The sequence below is a fragment of the Ovis canadensis genome, chromosome 17, assembly GCF_042477335.2.
Source record: "Ovis canadensis isolate MfBH-ARS-UI-01 breed Bighorn chromosome 17, ARS-UI_OviCan_v2, whole genome shotgun sequence".
Taxonomy (NCBI): Eukaryota; Metazoa; Chordata; class Mammalia; order Artiodactyla; family Bovidae; genus Ovis; species Ovis canadensis.
Window position 1 is genome coordinate 21,926,780 of NC_091261.1, and position 16,317 is coordinate 21,943,096.

Here is a 16,317-nt window from a genome sequence, read left to right on the forward strand (position 1 = left end):
TCTGGGGATTTCTCTCTAATGCAACAAAAGCACACCATTTCTGTTTTCAGAAATAGTTTCTCTCAGATCCAGAGCTTGTCTAAAGCCATATTACATAAGTAAGGGCTTTGTTTGTACATTGGCATTTTACATCTTACAATCTTACTAAATCCTTTTCTGATCAATCTGATATTGAACAGATCTATATTGATTTCTTGTACACTTGTTTATGGTATTTGTTTTGCTATATCTAGGATTAAAAGCCAAATTAACAAGTGTAATCAATTTTCTTAGTGATAAAGAAAAGTCCTCTAGTACTCTTAGACACATTTATCTAGGGATTAAAAAAAAAACTTAAGTGAAGATGTTGTAATAAATGGATCGATTTATTCAATCACTGGGCGGAAGAACATTAGCTCTGGGAAAGGGCTTTCCTCTAAGAGCTTTAGTTACCGAGTTTCTCTTGTGTTGCACCAAATGATTTGCATTTTTAGAGAAATTTCATGTCTGCAGCGAGTTCCAGTGAAAACATGAATAAATTGCTTTTCTTTCTCTCTTTTTCTGACTTTATGAAGCTGAATCCATTAGGGGTTGAGTCAAAGTATAATGAAATAAAGGCAGCAACACACCCGATGGAAACCCTGGCTTAAGTTCCTCATTGCCCAAGCCATTGTCCTGTTAGTGGTCTTCAGGGAGATCTCTGGGGCATGTTGCAAATTTTTTAAACCACTACTTTAGAAACCATCTCTAGAAGACTAGAAAATAGGCAAACAACAATTAGGAACTTGACAGCCTTTCCACAGCAATTCTTCTCAAGGTCAAATAAATCTTCCTCTCTGAGCCTAACACAATACAGCTACCTAAGAGGCTCTCCTGTTACTCACCTTCCTCCTTTTGAATTCACTGGAGTGAGGGTGAATATGGCCTTCCCAGTTGGTGCTAGTGGTAAAGAACGTGCCTGCCAATGCAGGAGAGGCGGGTTCTATTCCTGGGTCAGGAAGATCCCATGGAGGGAGGCATAGCAACCCACTCCAGTATTCTTGCTTTGAGAACCCCATGGACAGAGGAGCCTGGCGGGCTACAGTCCATGGGGTCACAAAGAGTCAGACACAACTGAAGCAATTTAACATGCATCAAATAGAATACGAAAAAGAATATGTATCTATGTATTATGTGTGTACAACTGAATCACCTTGCTGCACAACAGAGACTAACACACCCATTGTTCATCTACTGTTCCATAAAATGCAATATCTGACAATAATTAGGATATGATTTTTTTAATTTATAAAATATGAAAGGTTCTATCATATCTCCTCATACAAAATACACTCTCAATCCATGGAAACGAATTTCATTTTTACTCATGATCTGAATGTTGCAGCTGAACAAAAGGCAACCTGGTCTCCTTCCTCCTCTTACCAAATGGGCTGTTTTGCTCCAATGTTAAATAGTAGATATAAGAAAGAAGAAATTTATACAAAACAGTGAATGTCAAACTTTAGTGAGCAAGCAGATGACCTTGGTATCCTTTTAAATTGCAGATTCTGATTTACTAGATTTAGAGTGGGAGATTTACAGGGTTTGGGAGGGAGAAAGGGGGTTGTTTCATGGAAAACATTAATCTGATTTTGGTTTATTCCATCTTGACTAGAAAATAATGCAGAATCTGTAATGTGGCATTCACTGGAGAAATTTTTAAAATGGTATGAAGACATCACCACTGTATTTATTTATCTTAAGAAAGCGTCAGGGCAGATTGATAGATGTGAATCAGATACTCTCATTAAAAGTTTAGATATCTTGAAAAAGAAATGCAGGATAATACTGTGTCAATGTAATCAATTCAATTCTTCATCCGGTCTGGCTCCATTCTGTATTTAAGATAATGATGCTTAAGGGGGAAAAAAAGCTATAATTTTGAGTTTGAATATACTTCTGATCCTTGTATAAATTTTAATAGACTTCAAATATTAATGGAAGCCTTTGAAAGTGGAATTGCTATGTACCAGAACTTGTAATGGTATGACCTAAATCAAATCCCTGACGATTATACAGTGGAAGTGAGAAATAGATTCAAGGGATTAGATCTGATAGACAGAGTGCCTGATGAACTATGGATGGAGGTTCGTGACATTGTACAGGAGACAGGGATCAAGACCATCCCCAAGAAAAAGAAATGGAAAAAGAAAATGGCTGTCTGAGGAGGCCTTACAAATACCTGAGAAAAGAAAAGAAGTGAAAAGGAAAGATATACCCATTTGAATGCAGAGTTCCAAAGAATAGCAAGGAGAGATAGCCTTCCTTGGTGATCAGTGCAAAGAAATAGAGGAACACAATAGAATGGGAAAGACTAGAGATCTTTTCAAGAAAATGAGAGATATCAAGGGAACATTTCATGCAAAGATGAGCTCGAGAAAGGACAGAAATGGTATGGACCTAACAGAAACAGAAGATATTAAGAACAGGTGGCAAGAATACACAGAAGCACTATACAAAAAATATCTTCACGACCCAGATAATCACTCACCTAGAGCCAGACATCCTGGAATGCAAAGTCAAGTGGGCCTTAGGAAACATCGCTACGAACAAAGCTAGTAGAGGTGATGGAATTCCAGTGGAGCTATTTCAAATTCTGGAAGATGATGCTGTGAAAGTGCTGCACTCAATATGCCAGCAAATTTGGAAAACTCAGCAGTGGCCACAGGACTGGAAAAGGTCAGTTTTCATTCCAGTCCCAAAGAAAGGCAATGCTAAAGAATGTTCAAACTACCACACAATTGCACTCATCTCACAAGCTAGTAAAGTAATGCTCAAAATTCTCCAAGCCAGGCTTCAGCAATACAAGAACCGTGAACTTCCAGATGTTCAAGCTGGTTTTAGAAAAGGCAGAGGAACCAGAGATCAAATTGCCAACATCTGCTGGATCATCAAAAAAGGAAGAGAGTTCCAGATAAACATCTATTTCTGCTTTATTGACTATGCCAAAGCCTTTGACTGTGTGGATCACAATAAACTGTGGAAAATCCTGAGAGAGATGGGAATACCAGACCACCTGGCCTGCCTCTTGAGAAACTATATGCAGGTCAGGAAGCAAGAGTTAGAACTGGACATGGAACAACAGACTGGTTCCAAATAGGAAAAGGAGTATGTCAAGGCTGTATATTGTCACCCTGATTATTTAACTTCTATGCAGAGTACATCATGAGAAATGCTGGGCTGGAAGAAGCCCAAGCTGGAATCAAGATTGCCGGGAGAAATATCAATAACCTCAGATATACAGATGACACCACCGTTATGGCAGAAATTGAAGAAGAACTAAGGAGCCTCTTGATGAAAGTGAAAGAGGAGAGTGAAGAAGTTGGCTTAAAGCTCAACATTCAGAAAACTAAGATCGTGGCATCCAGTCCCATCACTTCATGACAAATAGATGGAGAAACAGTGATGGACTTTATTTGGGGGGGGGGGGGTCTCCAAAATCACCACAATGGTGACTCCAGCCATGAAATTAAAAGACTCTTGCTCCTTGGAAGAAAAGTTATGACCAATCTAGTGTTAGTGTTAGTCGCTTATTTGTGCCCAACTCTTTGCGACCCCATGGACTGCAGCCCACCAGGCTCCTCTGTCCATGAGATTTTCTGGGCAAGGATACTGGAGTGGGTTGCCATTAAAAGCAGAGACATTACTTTGCCAACAAAGGTCCATTTAGTCAAGGCTATGGTTTTTCCAGTAGTCATGTATGGTTGTGAGAGTTGGACTATAAAGAAAACTGAGCACCGAAGACTTGATGCTTTTGAACTGTGGTGTTGGAGAAGATTCTTGAGAGTCCCGTGGACTGCAAGGAGATCCAACCAGTCCATCCTAAAGGGAATCAGTCCTGTATATTCATTGGAAGGACTGATGTTGAAGCTGAAACTCCAGTACTTTGGCCACCTGATGCAAAGAACTGACTTATTTGAAAAGACCCTGATGCTGGGAAAGATTGAAGGCAGGAGGAGAAGGGGATGACAGAGGATGAGATGGCTGGATGGCATCACTGACTCAATGGGCATGAGTTTGAGTGAACTCTGGGAGTTGGTGATGAACAGGAAGGCCTGACGTGCTGCAGTCCATGGGGTTGTAAACAGTCGGATGCGACTGAGGGACTGAACTGAGCTGAACTGAGAACCTGCAATATAAAAGACTACAGGTCAGTTTAAGAGCATCTACCAAATCTACCCAAACTTAAAAGATGTGTCCTGGTTTAAAATTTGTTATATCTTGACGTTACACTCATCAGATATAGAATAACCACATCATGATTTCTGCCTCAAAACACCAATGGAACGGATTACCTCGTTTGTTAACAAAAAGTAGGAAAGTATTACCAAGAAAATGTTGATGGTTTTGTTTTGTTTTGGTCAAGGGTGGGGATTGTTTGGTTGGTTTTCATTGTTGTTTTTGGTTTGTTTGTGTGGTAAAGTGGGATTAACTCTGTCATCTCAGGCTTTTGTTCACAGAATTGTTATAGGCTATAAAATGAAAAGTTCCATGAATGACAAACCAGTATTACCGAAAACGGGGGTAGGGGTAAGAAAAGAGAAAAGGGAAAGAAAATCAAGAAAAAGAAGAAGCATCAAGTCGTATGCTACCATCAAGGATGTTGACACTTAAACCATGCTTCACATGGCCAAACTGGTGACATTTGCACTTTGTGATTATTATATGCAATTTCTTTCTCTCTCACACACAAAATCCATTCTCACACTTTGCTGTGTATCCCAGGAGACTGACTTCAGACTGCATCTCACAGTTTCATTGCCTTCTGTCTTCCTAGTTTGGATTTATCCAAAGGAGTCATCAGCCAGGGAATAGAGGTTATGTGGTAAAAAGGTCAAGAGTTTTGCACTTACCCCTGACTTCAGCTCAGTCCTGACATCTGTGACACCACGGCCGCTTCTAGGCTCGGTTGGGTGAGCCCTGTTCTAAACTCTCATCCCTCACTCCCAAGTCCAATAACTCCCTCCTCTTGCTCTTTACTCTTGGCCTGGGGAAGGTAATGGCGTAGCATCCTTCCACTGCCAGTCCCCGAGTGCCTCAGCATCCTTAGTTGTTCAAGTTCTGCTCTTATCTCTCTCTTCTCTTCTTTTTAATTCATTTTAATTGGAGGATAATTACAGTATTGTGATTGTTTTTGCCATATATCAACATGAATCGTCCATAGGCATACATATGTCCCCTCCCGCCTGAACCCCCCTCCTGCCTCCCTCCACCCCCAGCCCTCCAAGTTGTCACAAAGTGCTGGCTTTGGGTGCCCTGTGTGGTATAACCAACTTCCCCTGGATATGTTACATGTGGTAATGTGTATGTTTCAATGCTATTCTCTCAAAGCATCCCACCCTCTCCTTCCACTGAGACCAAAAGTCTGTTCTTTGTGTCTCCTTTGCTGCCCTGCACACAGGATTATTGGTACCATCCTTCTAGACTCCATATATATGTGTTAATATGTGATATTTGTTTTTCTTGTTCTGACTTACTTCAGAACTCTGTATAATAGGTTCTAAGTTCATCCACCTCATTAGAACTGACTCAAATACGTTTCTTTTTACAGCTGAATCATATTCCCCTGTATATATATACCACAACTTCCTTATCCATTCATCTGCCGATGGACATCTAGGTTGCTTCCACGTCCTATCTGTTGTAAACAGTGCTTCAGTGAATGCTGGGGTACCTGTGTATTTTTCAATTCTGGTCTCCTCAGAGTATATGCCCAGTAGTGGAATTTCTGGGTTGTATGGTAGTTTTATTTCTTTTTTAAGGAATCTCCATACTGTTCTCCCAGAGAAGGAAATGGCAACCCACTCCAGTAATCTTGCCTGGAGAATCCCGGGGACAGAGGAGCCTGGTGGGCTGCCATCTATGGGTTCACACAGAGTCGGACACGACTGACGCAACTTAGCAGCAGCAACAGCAGCATACTGTTCTCCAGAGTGGTTGCATCAGTTTGCATTCCCACCACCTGTATAAGAGGGTTCCCTTTTCTCCACGCTCTCTTCAGCATTTAATGCCCTTGTCTCTTAACAGCCCCTGCATTAATGTCTCTTCAGAATCCCAGTTGAATGTGCCATCTGCTTCCTCCTGACTGATACCCACTCGTCCTCCATTGTGAGTATCGAGTGAGGTGGCTAAAGGCGAGTGAGTACAAGGAATATGAGGAAGCTTCCCCTTGCTGAAGAGTTCAGTCGATGAGAGAACAGTGCTAATTAGGCCATAATGTGTGTCTGGCTGCACTCCAGGCTCACAGGCTGCATCTCTGACCAGCCATTGTACGCACCATCAGTTACAAGGAGGACCATGCCCAAAAGGACATGTCTGTGCCAACCCATCACCACTCCTGGGAATAATAATTCAGAGATGAGCCATTCAGTTGAGATAGCTTCAAAATCATCTTGGTTCCCAAAGGAAAGCTTTTGTAATGTGATTCTAGTGAAAATTTTATACAGGTTATTTTAAATAATAAAACCATCCCTGTCAATATCTTTGTCCAAGATCTAATTTCATTTTGTTACTTAATCTGTAGCTCATTCCTAATGACATAGGTTAAAAGTCAAGTTTATTAAAATATGCCTTATATTGGCAATTGGACTCAGGATTATAAATATATATATATATATATATATATATATATATATATTCAACTCGCTTCTTTAAAATGTTTCTACTGTTGTGATTAACTGAATGAAATGATATAATGCTGTCTAGAGGATAAGCAGTTAAATTTTAATTTATTTATTTAAAGTGATTTTCTGATTATCAAGTGTGAATGACAAATTTCAGTGTATAGACTCTGTTCTCAGTAGAGTTACCTTTGAAAACCACATTGTAATAGGCCATAGTAGATGTACTACTGTATCAATGCTGATATACCGGGCTTACTTCCATGGTGTTAATTCTATATGCTCTGAATACATGGGGCGGGATAGTGACTTCTCATTTTTTGGAAATCAGTTTCTGAGACTCTCTACTCTCAGCATGAAAAAGAGCAATTTCTACTAAAATTGAATCTATGTCTAAGTAAATTGTGCTGCAATGCAAAAGTAAAATATAAGCTCCTCATTAACAATGTCATAATGCTACAATCACCCAGAAGATACGAGCAGTTTTCATACATGGTATTTATTCTTAATCATTTTCATAAAACACAATCTGAATTTTATTTTTGACAAAACCCTTTGAGACATTTTGATAAGGTCAACAGAAAGCACAGTCTTTTAACAGGGGGTGATCAACTTTTTGACAATAGCAGGACCAGCAGACCTAATGGAGTAATAGCCTGCAGGGTCCAGCTAAATATAATATACGAACGTAATCAACCTCTATGATGACTATTCAGAAGTAATCCCTTTAGCTTTGAACTGCAACACATATTTCAACAAGGCAAAAACCTTATGAAGAAATTCTCTGCAGACCACACTGATACAATACAGCCTTCATATCCTGCTCGATGTGTTTGCTGCTTATAGTGTTTTAAATTTAAGATAATGACTGCTGTATATTCATGTGAGCATACAACAATACTTTTGATTTGTTGTGGAAAGGTTGAATCCATTACCAGGGGTCTAGTCTATAAACTCTGACACAACCTTTACATATGAGTTATTATTTACCCTTTTCTGGTAAGACCATTAAGATGTTTTGCATGACAAAATGATAAAATTTCATTCACCTTTTCAGCCACAGAACTACCAGGTAACATCTTTTCCCTTTCAATTTATATTCACTTACAGATAGCATTTTAAAAATCTCATTTGTGTATCATACTGTATTATATGAAAATTATATGCCATTGTCTTTGTGTAAAGGAATGGGATTGTAGGTTTATTGCAATTCAGTATCGTTGACTTATTCTATTGCTCTTTGGTACAAGGTTAAGCTAAAAGCTGGTGAAATCAGATCCTTTTCTTGCCCACTTATGGGAATCTATGCTTTGAGAGTCTTTGGCTCAGATGGTAAAGAATCTGCATACGATTCAGGAGACCCAGGTTTGATTCCTGGGTGGGGTAGATCCTATGGAGAAGGGAATGGCAACCCACTCCAGTATTCTCACCTGGAGAATTCCAGGGACAGAGGAGCCTGGCAGGCTACAATCCATGGGGTCTCAAAGAGTTGCACACAACTAACACTTTCACTTTCACTGTTATTAACAAGGAGATACTTGTTTCTTGTGTGTAAGCAAATGCCACACTCTCAAGTTTGCATTGTTTCTGGTCTCCCTTGTTGGAGTGATATGGGTCCTAATCTTCCAGCTTTCTTGAAGACCTATAGGTCAAACATCTCAGATCATACCTTAAGTCAGACCTACAGCAGGAAAACTAGGTTAGGAATTAAATTGAGTGCTTTTACAAGATGGAACCAAGAGTCAACCGTCCCGTGATTCTCACCTTATTGCAAGTGAACAGAAATCTCCAAACACCTGGATGATAACTTCATATCTTCTTTTATGTAAGTTAACCTTTGTTAAGGTTTCCTATGACAGTGGAAAGAAAGATGTCCCTTTCAATGTAGGGGACTGGAATGCAAAAGTAGGAAGTCAAGAGATACCTGAAGTAACAGACAGGTTTGGTCTTGGAGTACGGAATGAAACAGGGCAAAAGTTAACAGAATTTTGCCAATAGAACACACTGATCATAGCAAACACCCTCTTCCTACAATACAAGAAACGACTCTACACATGGATATCACCAGATGGTCAACACTGAAATCAGACTGATTATATTCTTTGCAGCCAAAGATGGGAAAGCTCTATACAGTCAACAAAAACAAGATCAGGAGCTGACTGTGGTTCAGATCATGAACTCCTTAAATTGAAGAAAGTGCGGGAAACTATTAGACTATTCAGGTTTGACCTAAATTAAATCCCTTATGATTATCCAGTGGAAATGACAAATAGATTCAAGAGATTAGATCTGATAGAGTGCCTGAAGAACTATGGATAGAGGTTCATTATACAGGAAGCCATGATCAAAACCATCCCAAGAAAAATAAATGCAAAAAGGCAAAATGGTTGTCTGAGGAGGCCTTAAAAATAGCTGAGAAAAGAAAATAAGAAAAAGCAAAGGAGAAAAGGAAAAATATGTCCATCTGAATGCAGAGTTCCAAAGAATAGCAAGCAGAGATTAAAAAAAAAAAAATCCTTCCTAAGTGAACAATGCAAAGAGATAGAGGAAAACAACAGAATGGGAAAGACTAGAGGTCTCTTCAAGAAAATTAGAGATACCAAGGGAACATTCCATGCAAAGATGGGAACAATAAAGGACAGAAATGGTATGCACCTAATAGAAGCAGAGGATATTAAGAAGAGGTGGCAAGAATACACAGAAGAATGATACAAAAAAGACCTTAATGACCCAGATAATCACAATGATGTGATCACTCACCTAGAGCCAAACATCCTGGAGTACAAAGTCAAATGGGCCTTAGGAAGCATCACTATGAACAAAGCTAGTAGAGGTGATGGAATTCCAGTTGAGCTATTTCAAAGTCTGAAAGATAATGCTGTGAAAGTGCTGCACTCAATATGCCAGCAAATTTGGAAAACTCAGCAGTGGCCACAGGACTGGAAGCAGTCACTTTTCATTCCAATCCCAAAGAAAGGCAATGCCAAAGAATGTTCAAACTACCACACAATTGCACTCATCTCACACATTAGCAAAGTAATGCTCAAAATTTTTCAAGCTAGGCTTCAACAGCACGTGAACCGTGAACTTCCAGATGTTCAAGCTGGTTTTAGAAAAGGCAGAGGAACCAGAGATCAAGTTGCCAACATCTGTTGGGCCTTGGAAAAAAACAAAAGAATTCCAGAAAAACATCTACTTCTGCTTAATGGACTACGCTAAAGCCTTTGACTGTGTGGATCACAGCAAACTGTAGAAAATTCTAAAAGAGATGGGAATACCAGACCGCTTGACCTGCCTCCTGAGAAACCTGTATGCAGGTCAAGAGGCAACAGTTAGAACTGGTCATGGAACAACAGACTGGTTTCAAATTGGGAAAGGAGTACATCATGGCTGTACATTGTCACCCTACTTGTTTAACTTATATGCAGAGCACATCATGCAAAATGCTGGGCTGGATGAAGTGCAAGCTGGAATCAAGATTGCCAGGAGAAATATCAATAACCTCAGATATGCAGATGACACCATCCTAATGGCAAAAATTGAAGAGGAACTAAAGAGCCTCTTGATGAAAGTGAAAGAGGAGAGTGAAAAAGTTGGCTTAAAACTCAGCATTCAAAAAATGATGATCATGGCATCTGGTCCCATCACTTTATGGCAAACAGATGGGGAAACCATGGAAAGAGTGACAGACTTATTTTCTTGGGCTCCAAAATCTCTGCAGATGGTGACTGCAGCCATAAAATTAAAAGATGCTTGCTCCTTAGAAGAAAAGTTATGACCAACCTAGGCAGTGTAACCAACCAAAAGCAGAGACATTACTTTGCCAGCAAAGGTCTGGATAGTCAAAGCTATGGTTTTTCCAGTAGTCATGTGTGGATGTGAGTGTTGGATCATAAAAAAGGCTGAGCACTAAAGAGTTGATGCTTTTGAGCTGATGTGTTGGAGAAGATTCTTGAGAGTCCATTGGACTACAAGGAGATCAAGCCAGTCAATCCTCAAGGAAATCAATCCTGAATATTTATTGGAAGGACTGATGCTTAAGCTGAAGCTCCAATACTTTGGCCACCTGATGTGAAGAGCTGACTTATTAGCAAAGACCCTGGAACTGCAAAAGACTGAAGGCAGGAGGAAAAGGGGATGACGGGACAAGATGGTTGGATGGCATCACCAACTCAATGGACATGAGTTTGAGCAAGCTCCAAGAGATGGTAAAGGACCGCGAAGCCTGGTGTGGTACAGTCCCTAGGGTCAGAAAGAGTCGGACATGACTGAATGACTGAAGAACAACACAGCGAGTGTGAATGTCTTTTATTTAAACCAGAAACTGTGACCCAAATTGAGTAAAAGAAAAGTTTTGCATACAGTTATTCTTCTCAGAGATTCTACTTGGAAATATTTCACAATAAAAATCACCTTGGCTCAACACCTGGGAAATGAATGTTAAACAATTATTTGAGACCAGCCAGGTATAATTTCAAAGTTGGGAAGTCCAGGAACAGTTTCTCCAGTTTAAGAAATATTGTTGCTGCTGCTGTCACTTCAGTCGTGTCCGACTCTCTGCAACCCCAGAGACGGCAGCCCACCAGGCTCCCCTGTCCCTGGGATTCTGCAGGCAAGAACACTGGAGTGGGTTGCAATTGCCTTCTCCAATGCATGAAAGTGAAAAGTGAAAGTGAAGTTGCTCAGTCATGTCCGACTCCTAGCCACTCCATGTGGACTGCAGCCTACCAGGCTCCTCTGTCCATGGAATTTTCCAGACAAGAGTACTGGAGTGGGGTGCAAGAAATATTGTTACACCTTGCTAAACCAAAGGGAATGCTGGATTGAAGACATTAGATAGTATAAAACAGGCATTAGGATGTCTGGATGGTTCTCTATATTATGATGCATTGAAAATATTCAACTGAGAAGCCCAAGGTAGTTCTTTACTTCAAAGAGTGATGAAATATATTAGTTAAAGTAAAGGCTAAGCTTCTATTACAAAGAGTCCCAAAGGTACAGTAGCTTAAGTATAGGGAAGTTTGTTTCTTCCCTAATCCTGAAGTGAGCTGTCTATATTTACAAGGTAGTCCCACAGGCATTCAGAAGGTCCTGACCTTCTGTCTTATTGCTCCACCATCCTCCAGGGCAGGGTCTCTCAATATTGCACTATTAAAATTTTGAGGTGAATAATTTTTTTGTTGGGGAGAATGGTATGTCTGTCATGAGCATTGTAAGATATTTAGCAGCATCCTTGGTCTCTACCCACTAGATGCCAATTGCACTTCCACCTACCAGTTTTAACAACAAAAATATCTGCAGACGTTTCCCAATCTTCCCTGTGGAGAAAAATCATCCAGTTGAGAACCACTGACTTGGATGTCATTATCATCCGCATGGTCGGAACCAAATCATAATTTTCCATGTTCAAGACTGAGGAAATGGAAAGTTTAAGGAGAAATGAATGCCCATTGCCTAATGCTCAGACCCAGAAGCGGTGTGTTTCATTCTGTCCACACTCATTGATGAGAACTTATTCATGTGTCTTCAACCAAATCTGTACATGCTGATGGGGAAGATTTAGTGGAGTACAAAAAAACTGATACGTGAAAGACAGAAGGAATTACTGGAGCCATGTCTTGTGTATTGAAGAGAGAATGAGATCTAGTAAAGAAGTAGCGGGGTTGGCCTTAGATAGGAGCATGGGGGCATGAAACATACAGGACAGAATTAAGAGAATAACTCTTGACACAGAGCTTGTAGAAGCTTTTTTATACTATGTTTTATTTCCTCTATGAAAATGGAAAATAAATCATCAGATGAGAATTATGATGCATATGGAGAGTTGTAGGTTTTGGAAAATGGAAAAAAAAAAAAGAGTAAATAAGTCATCTAGGAAAGTGGAAGAATGAATGGACTTAGGAATGTTTAATAGGATGGCCTGAACATATTAATGACATGACATGCATGCAGGCTCAGTCTTGTCCAATTCTTTGGGACCTGTAGCCTACCAGGCCCCTTTGTCCATGGAATTCTCCGAGCAAGCATACTGGACTGAGTTGCCATTTTCTACTCCCGGGGATCTCCCCAATCCAGCGATTGAGCCTGCATATCACGCGTCTCCTGTATTGGCAGGCAGATTCTTTACTACTATGCCACCTGGGAAGCCGTGAAGGGTTCCCCCTAATGTCTGTGACCATGAATTTAAAGTGAGACCCACTTGTATGTTTTTCCAGCTGAGCCTCATGCTTCCGGACAGGAATAGGCAGCACGTTGGATTTACCTAGGGTTATAGTTTTGTCAATTGAGTACAACAAAGTGAGAAAAGGGTAAGGAAGTCAGCACTTATGCAAGAGGGTGAATGACCATGGAATTTAAACGGTTCAAAGAAGGGAAAGAGGAAATCAAAACAGAGAGGAACAATGAAAAGATGATAGAATTGGAAATCCCAGTAGGGTTGAAGAACTGCTGGTGGTGGGGTAATAGAGGGAGTGATCTAGAAAGGATGAAAGCTGGTAGTCAGCTGGTTGAATGCAGGTAACTGAGGGGGCCTGCAGTTACTGGTAGTGGCGAAGTCTGAGAATGAGCATGGGAACTGGTGGCTGCAGTAAGGTAAAGACACAGCCTAAAAGAACAGAGCTCAAAGAATTGAGATCCAGGGCGAAAGAGTCTTCTGCATGAACATCTAAATTGCTACATTAAGAAAGTAGTCAGAAAGTGACAATAAGCCAATGATCCAATGGACTGAGAATACTACAGCTGCAGGTAGATCACAACAGTAGTTGAGTATGTAACCGATGACGTGAGTTTCAGGAAGAGAAGAAGGGAAGGCAGGTGCCCTGAAAGAGAAAAATAGGGAGGAGGACACCTGCCCTTCTCCACGTCCAATAGTAAGAGGACCAAGGGAAAGAAAAAGTAAAAGGGTTTCTGGGCTGGCAGTATCCTCAGAGGACAGCCAGGTTTCTGTCAGAGCAAGAAAGGAAAAGTAATTTCAGAAAATAAAGTGAGAATACAGTGGAAATATTTCAGGAGTTGTGGTGAGAGATAGGGACCAAATATGAAATGTGCCAAACCTTATGAAAGGTAGAATGCAGGAAATGAAGGGGCACATGGACACCTGTCATCAGCAAGGATAAAGAGCATCTTGTTAGATACATCCCAGTGCCTTCAAGTCAAAAGTGGAAGGGCAAAAGGTTAAGTAACAAACTAGTGTATCAATTCATGTCTAAGTTTCCTAAATCTTATTTATTTGGATGCTTTATATCGGTCTCTGAATTAATTGTCCTTCTCAGTTTTTGTTTAACGAGTCATCTGATCCCCAAACAGTGGCTATTCCGGTTGCTGTTTCACCCCACAAGAATTCTGTGGGTTAGGAACTCCAGTATGGCTTGGCTCAACATCAGTTGAGGTTACCTAGTGATGATACTCAACTGACAGATGGGTGGATTTGCTAACTGACTGGAACTTTGGTGGGATGGTTAGAAGGTCATCTGGGACTGTCAACTAGAGCATCTATACATGGCCTTGCAGGACGGCAATCTCAGGGTGGTAGGATTTCTTATGTGGCAACTGGCTTCCTCCAAAGCAAGCATCTTAAGAGAACTGAATGGAAGCAGCATAGCTTTTTCTGATTTAGCTTCAGAAGTCATGAAGTCACTTCCTCCACATGCTATTGATTACAAAAGAGTCCAAAGCCTAGCTCAGTTTCAGCAGGAGGGAAATTGGATTCTACCTTTTGAAGGGGAAATGGCAAGGTCATACTTCTAAGGAACATGCAGAGTGGGAGATATCATTGTGGCCATCTTTGACCAATATTCTCTGTAACACAAGTGATACATAACAGCTGTGTTTATATAACATTACATTATACACAGTTGGTATGGGTTAGAGTTGTTGTTGTATTATGTTAATCCCTCAGTGTGTCCAGTTCTTTGTGACCCCCATGGATTGTAGCCCGCCAAGCTCCTCTGTCCAAGGGATTCTCCAAGCAAGAATACTGGAGTGGGTTGCCATTCTCTTTTCCAGGAGATCTTTGTAACCCAGAGATCAAACCTGGGTCTCCTGCATTGCAGGCAGTTTCTTTACTGTCTGAGACACCAGATACCCCAAAAAGGGATTTCCAGGTTCAAACTCGTAAGAACTGTAAACTGTTTTTGAGATAAAACATTAAATGTATACATCTTTTTTCTTTAGGAGAGTTTAGAAGATCCACAATGGAAAGTTTATATCACACCTCAGAGTTTTCGGAAGAGGAATCCAGTGGGTATGATAAATCAAGTTAAACTTTCTATTAAGTATCCACATTATACAAGATACTAAATATTAATACAATGTAACTCTCCAAACACACAGAAAAAAGTAACTTCATCTAACACTTGGTAAGTCATAGATAATACTGAAACACCATTTAAAAAATCACAAATGTACTTTACATAAGGTTAAGTACTTTTAATCTTTTCAGCTAAGTCTAAAAATTACAGAATACAAAATGCAGTCAATCCTTGAACAACATGGAGGTTGGGGTGCTAACCCTCCTCCACACAGTAGAAAGTATCCATGTACCCTATAGTCAGCCCTTCATATACTTGTTTCCTCCATATCCTCAGCTCTGAATCTACAGATTCAACCAGCCACCAATTGTATAGTACTGCAGTATTTACTGTTGAAAAAGTCTGCATATAAGTGGACTCCCAAAGTTCAAACTTATGTTGTTCGAGGTCAGTTGTAATGTGGCAAGTGTGTGTGTGTGTGTGTGTGTGTGTTTTTAACTTTCTAGCCCAATATAAAATTTCATAATTTATTTTAGATTTTCAGGTAATCAAAAAAATGACACTTAAACCAGCTTTTGATTCAGCAACAAAGGATGAAGAAATGTACCACCTCAGTCTTCAATACCTGCTACAGGAGTATGTTACAAATAATACAGACAGAGTTATAATAAAGATAGGGTTATAACAAAACTATGACTATGTTTTCATTGGAATTTGTATTACAATTTACTACCAATTTAGCCTAAAACATTTAAATTCTTGAAAAATAAATTTATCTCAAATGCTTAGGAATACCAATAATTATCCGTAAGCTAAACTGTAAAATTTTCCTCTTATCCATTATTCTACAAGAAATAGTGCTACTTTAGAATTGAAATTTGGTTGTGTCTAATGAGAAAATCATCTTAAGCTTAAGGAAATCTGTGCTGAATAAAGGTGGGTAAAGATTTTTTTTAATTCCAGAGAATCTTTTTAATATACATAAAAGGATTATAAGCAATAAAGACTACCATATTGATAACTACTGCTCCAACAGTTTCCTTTACCTGGGAAAGTGAGAATAATTTTACTTTTTATACATAATTGGTTAAAATTTTTCCACATACATGACTATACATTGTGTACAGTACGTTTTATTGTTTTAACAATAAAAACTATTAAAGACCAAAATGATTCTGTTACCATAGTGTAAAGTGTTTCCTTAAGCATTTTCTTTACAAATACACCATCTCATCTCACTGCTTAAAAAGATTGACTATGAGAAAACTTTTATTTGTTTTGTGAGAACAATTCTAGCTTTGAAGTTCTAAATCCAAATAACAGATGCTTATTTTTCCCTTCTAAAACCACTTCTGTAATAGCAGCCTTTTGCTGGAGTGTCTTCTTAAACTAATTTTAAGATCCTTTAAAAAGATGTTTGGAAAGTTTTT

General features: G+C 39.6%; 1 protein-coding gene across 1 annotated transcript in view; it reads left to right on the forward strand.

Annotated features, from left to right (window-relative positions):
* TTC29 (tetratricopeptide repeat domain 29) overlaps positions 1–16,068 on the forward strand; it is a 260,760-nt gene extending 244,692 nt beyond the window's left edge. Inside the window, exons 12-13 of the mRNA XM_069558624.1 lie at positions 14,811–14,880; positions 15,424–16,068. Coding sequence (XP_069414725.1) covers positions 14,811–14,880; positions 15,424–15,454 — 101 coding nt within the window. The 3' untranslated portion in view covers positions 15,455–16,068. The remainder of the gene's footprint in view (positions 1–14,810; positions 14,881–15,423) is intronic.
* Positions 16,069–16,317: the final 249 nt, after the last annotated feature.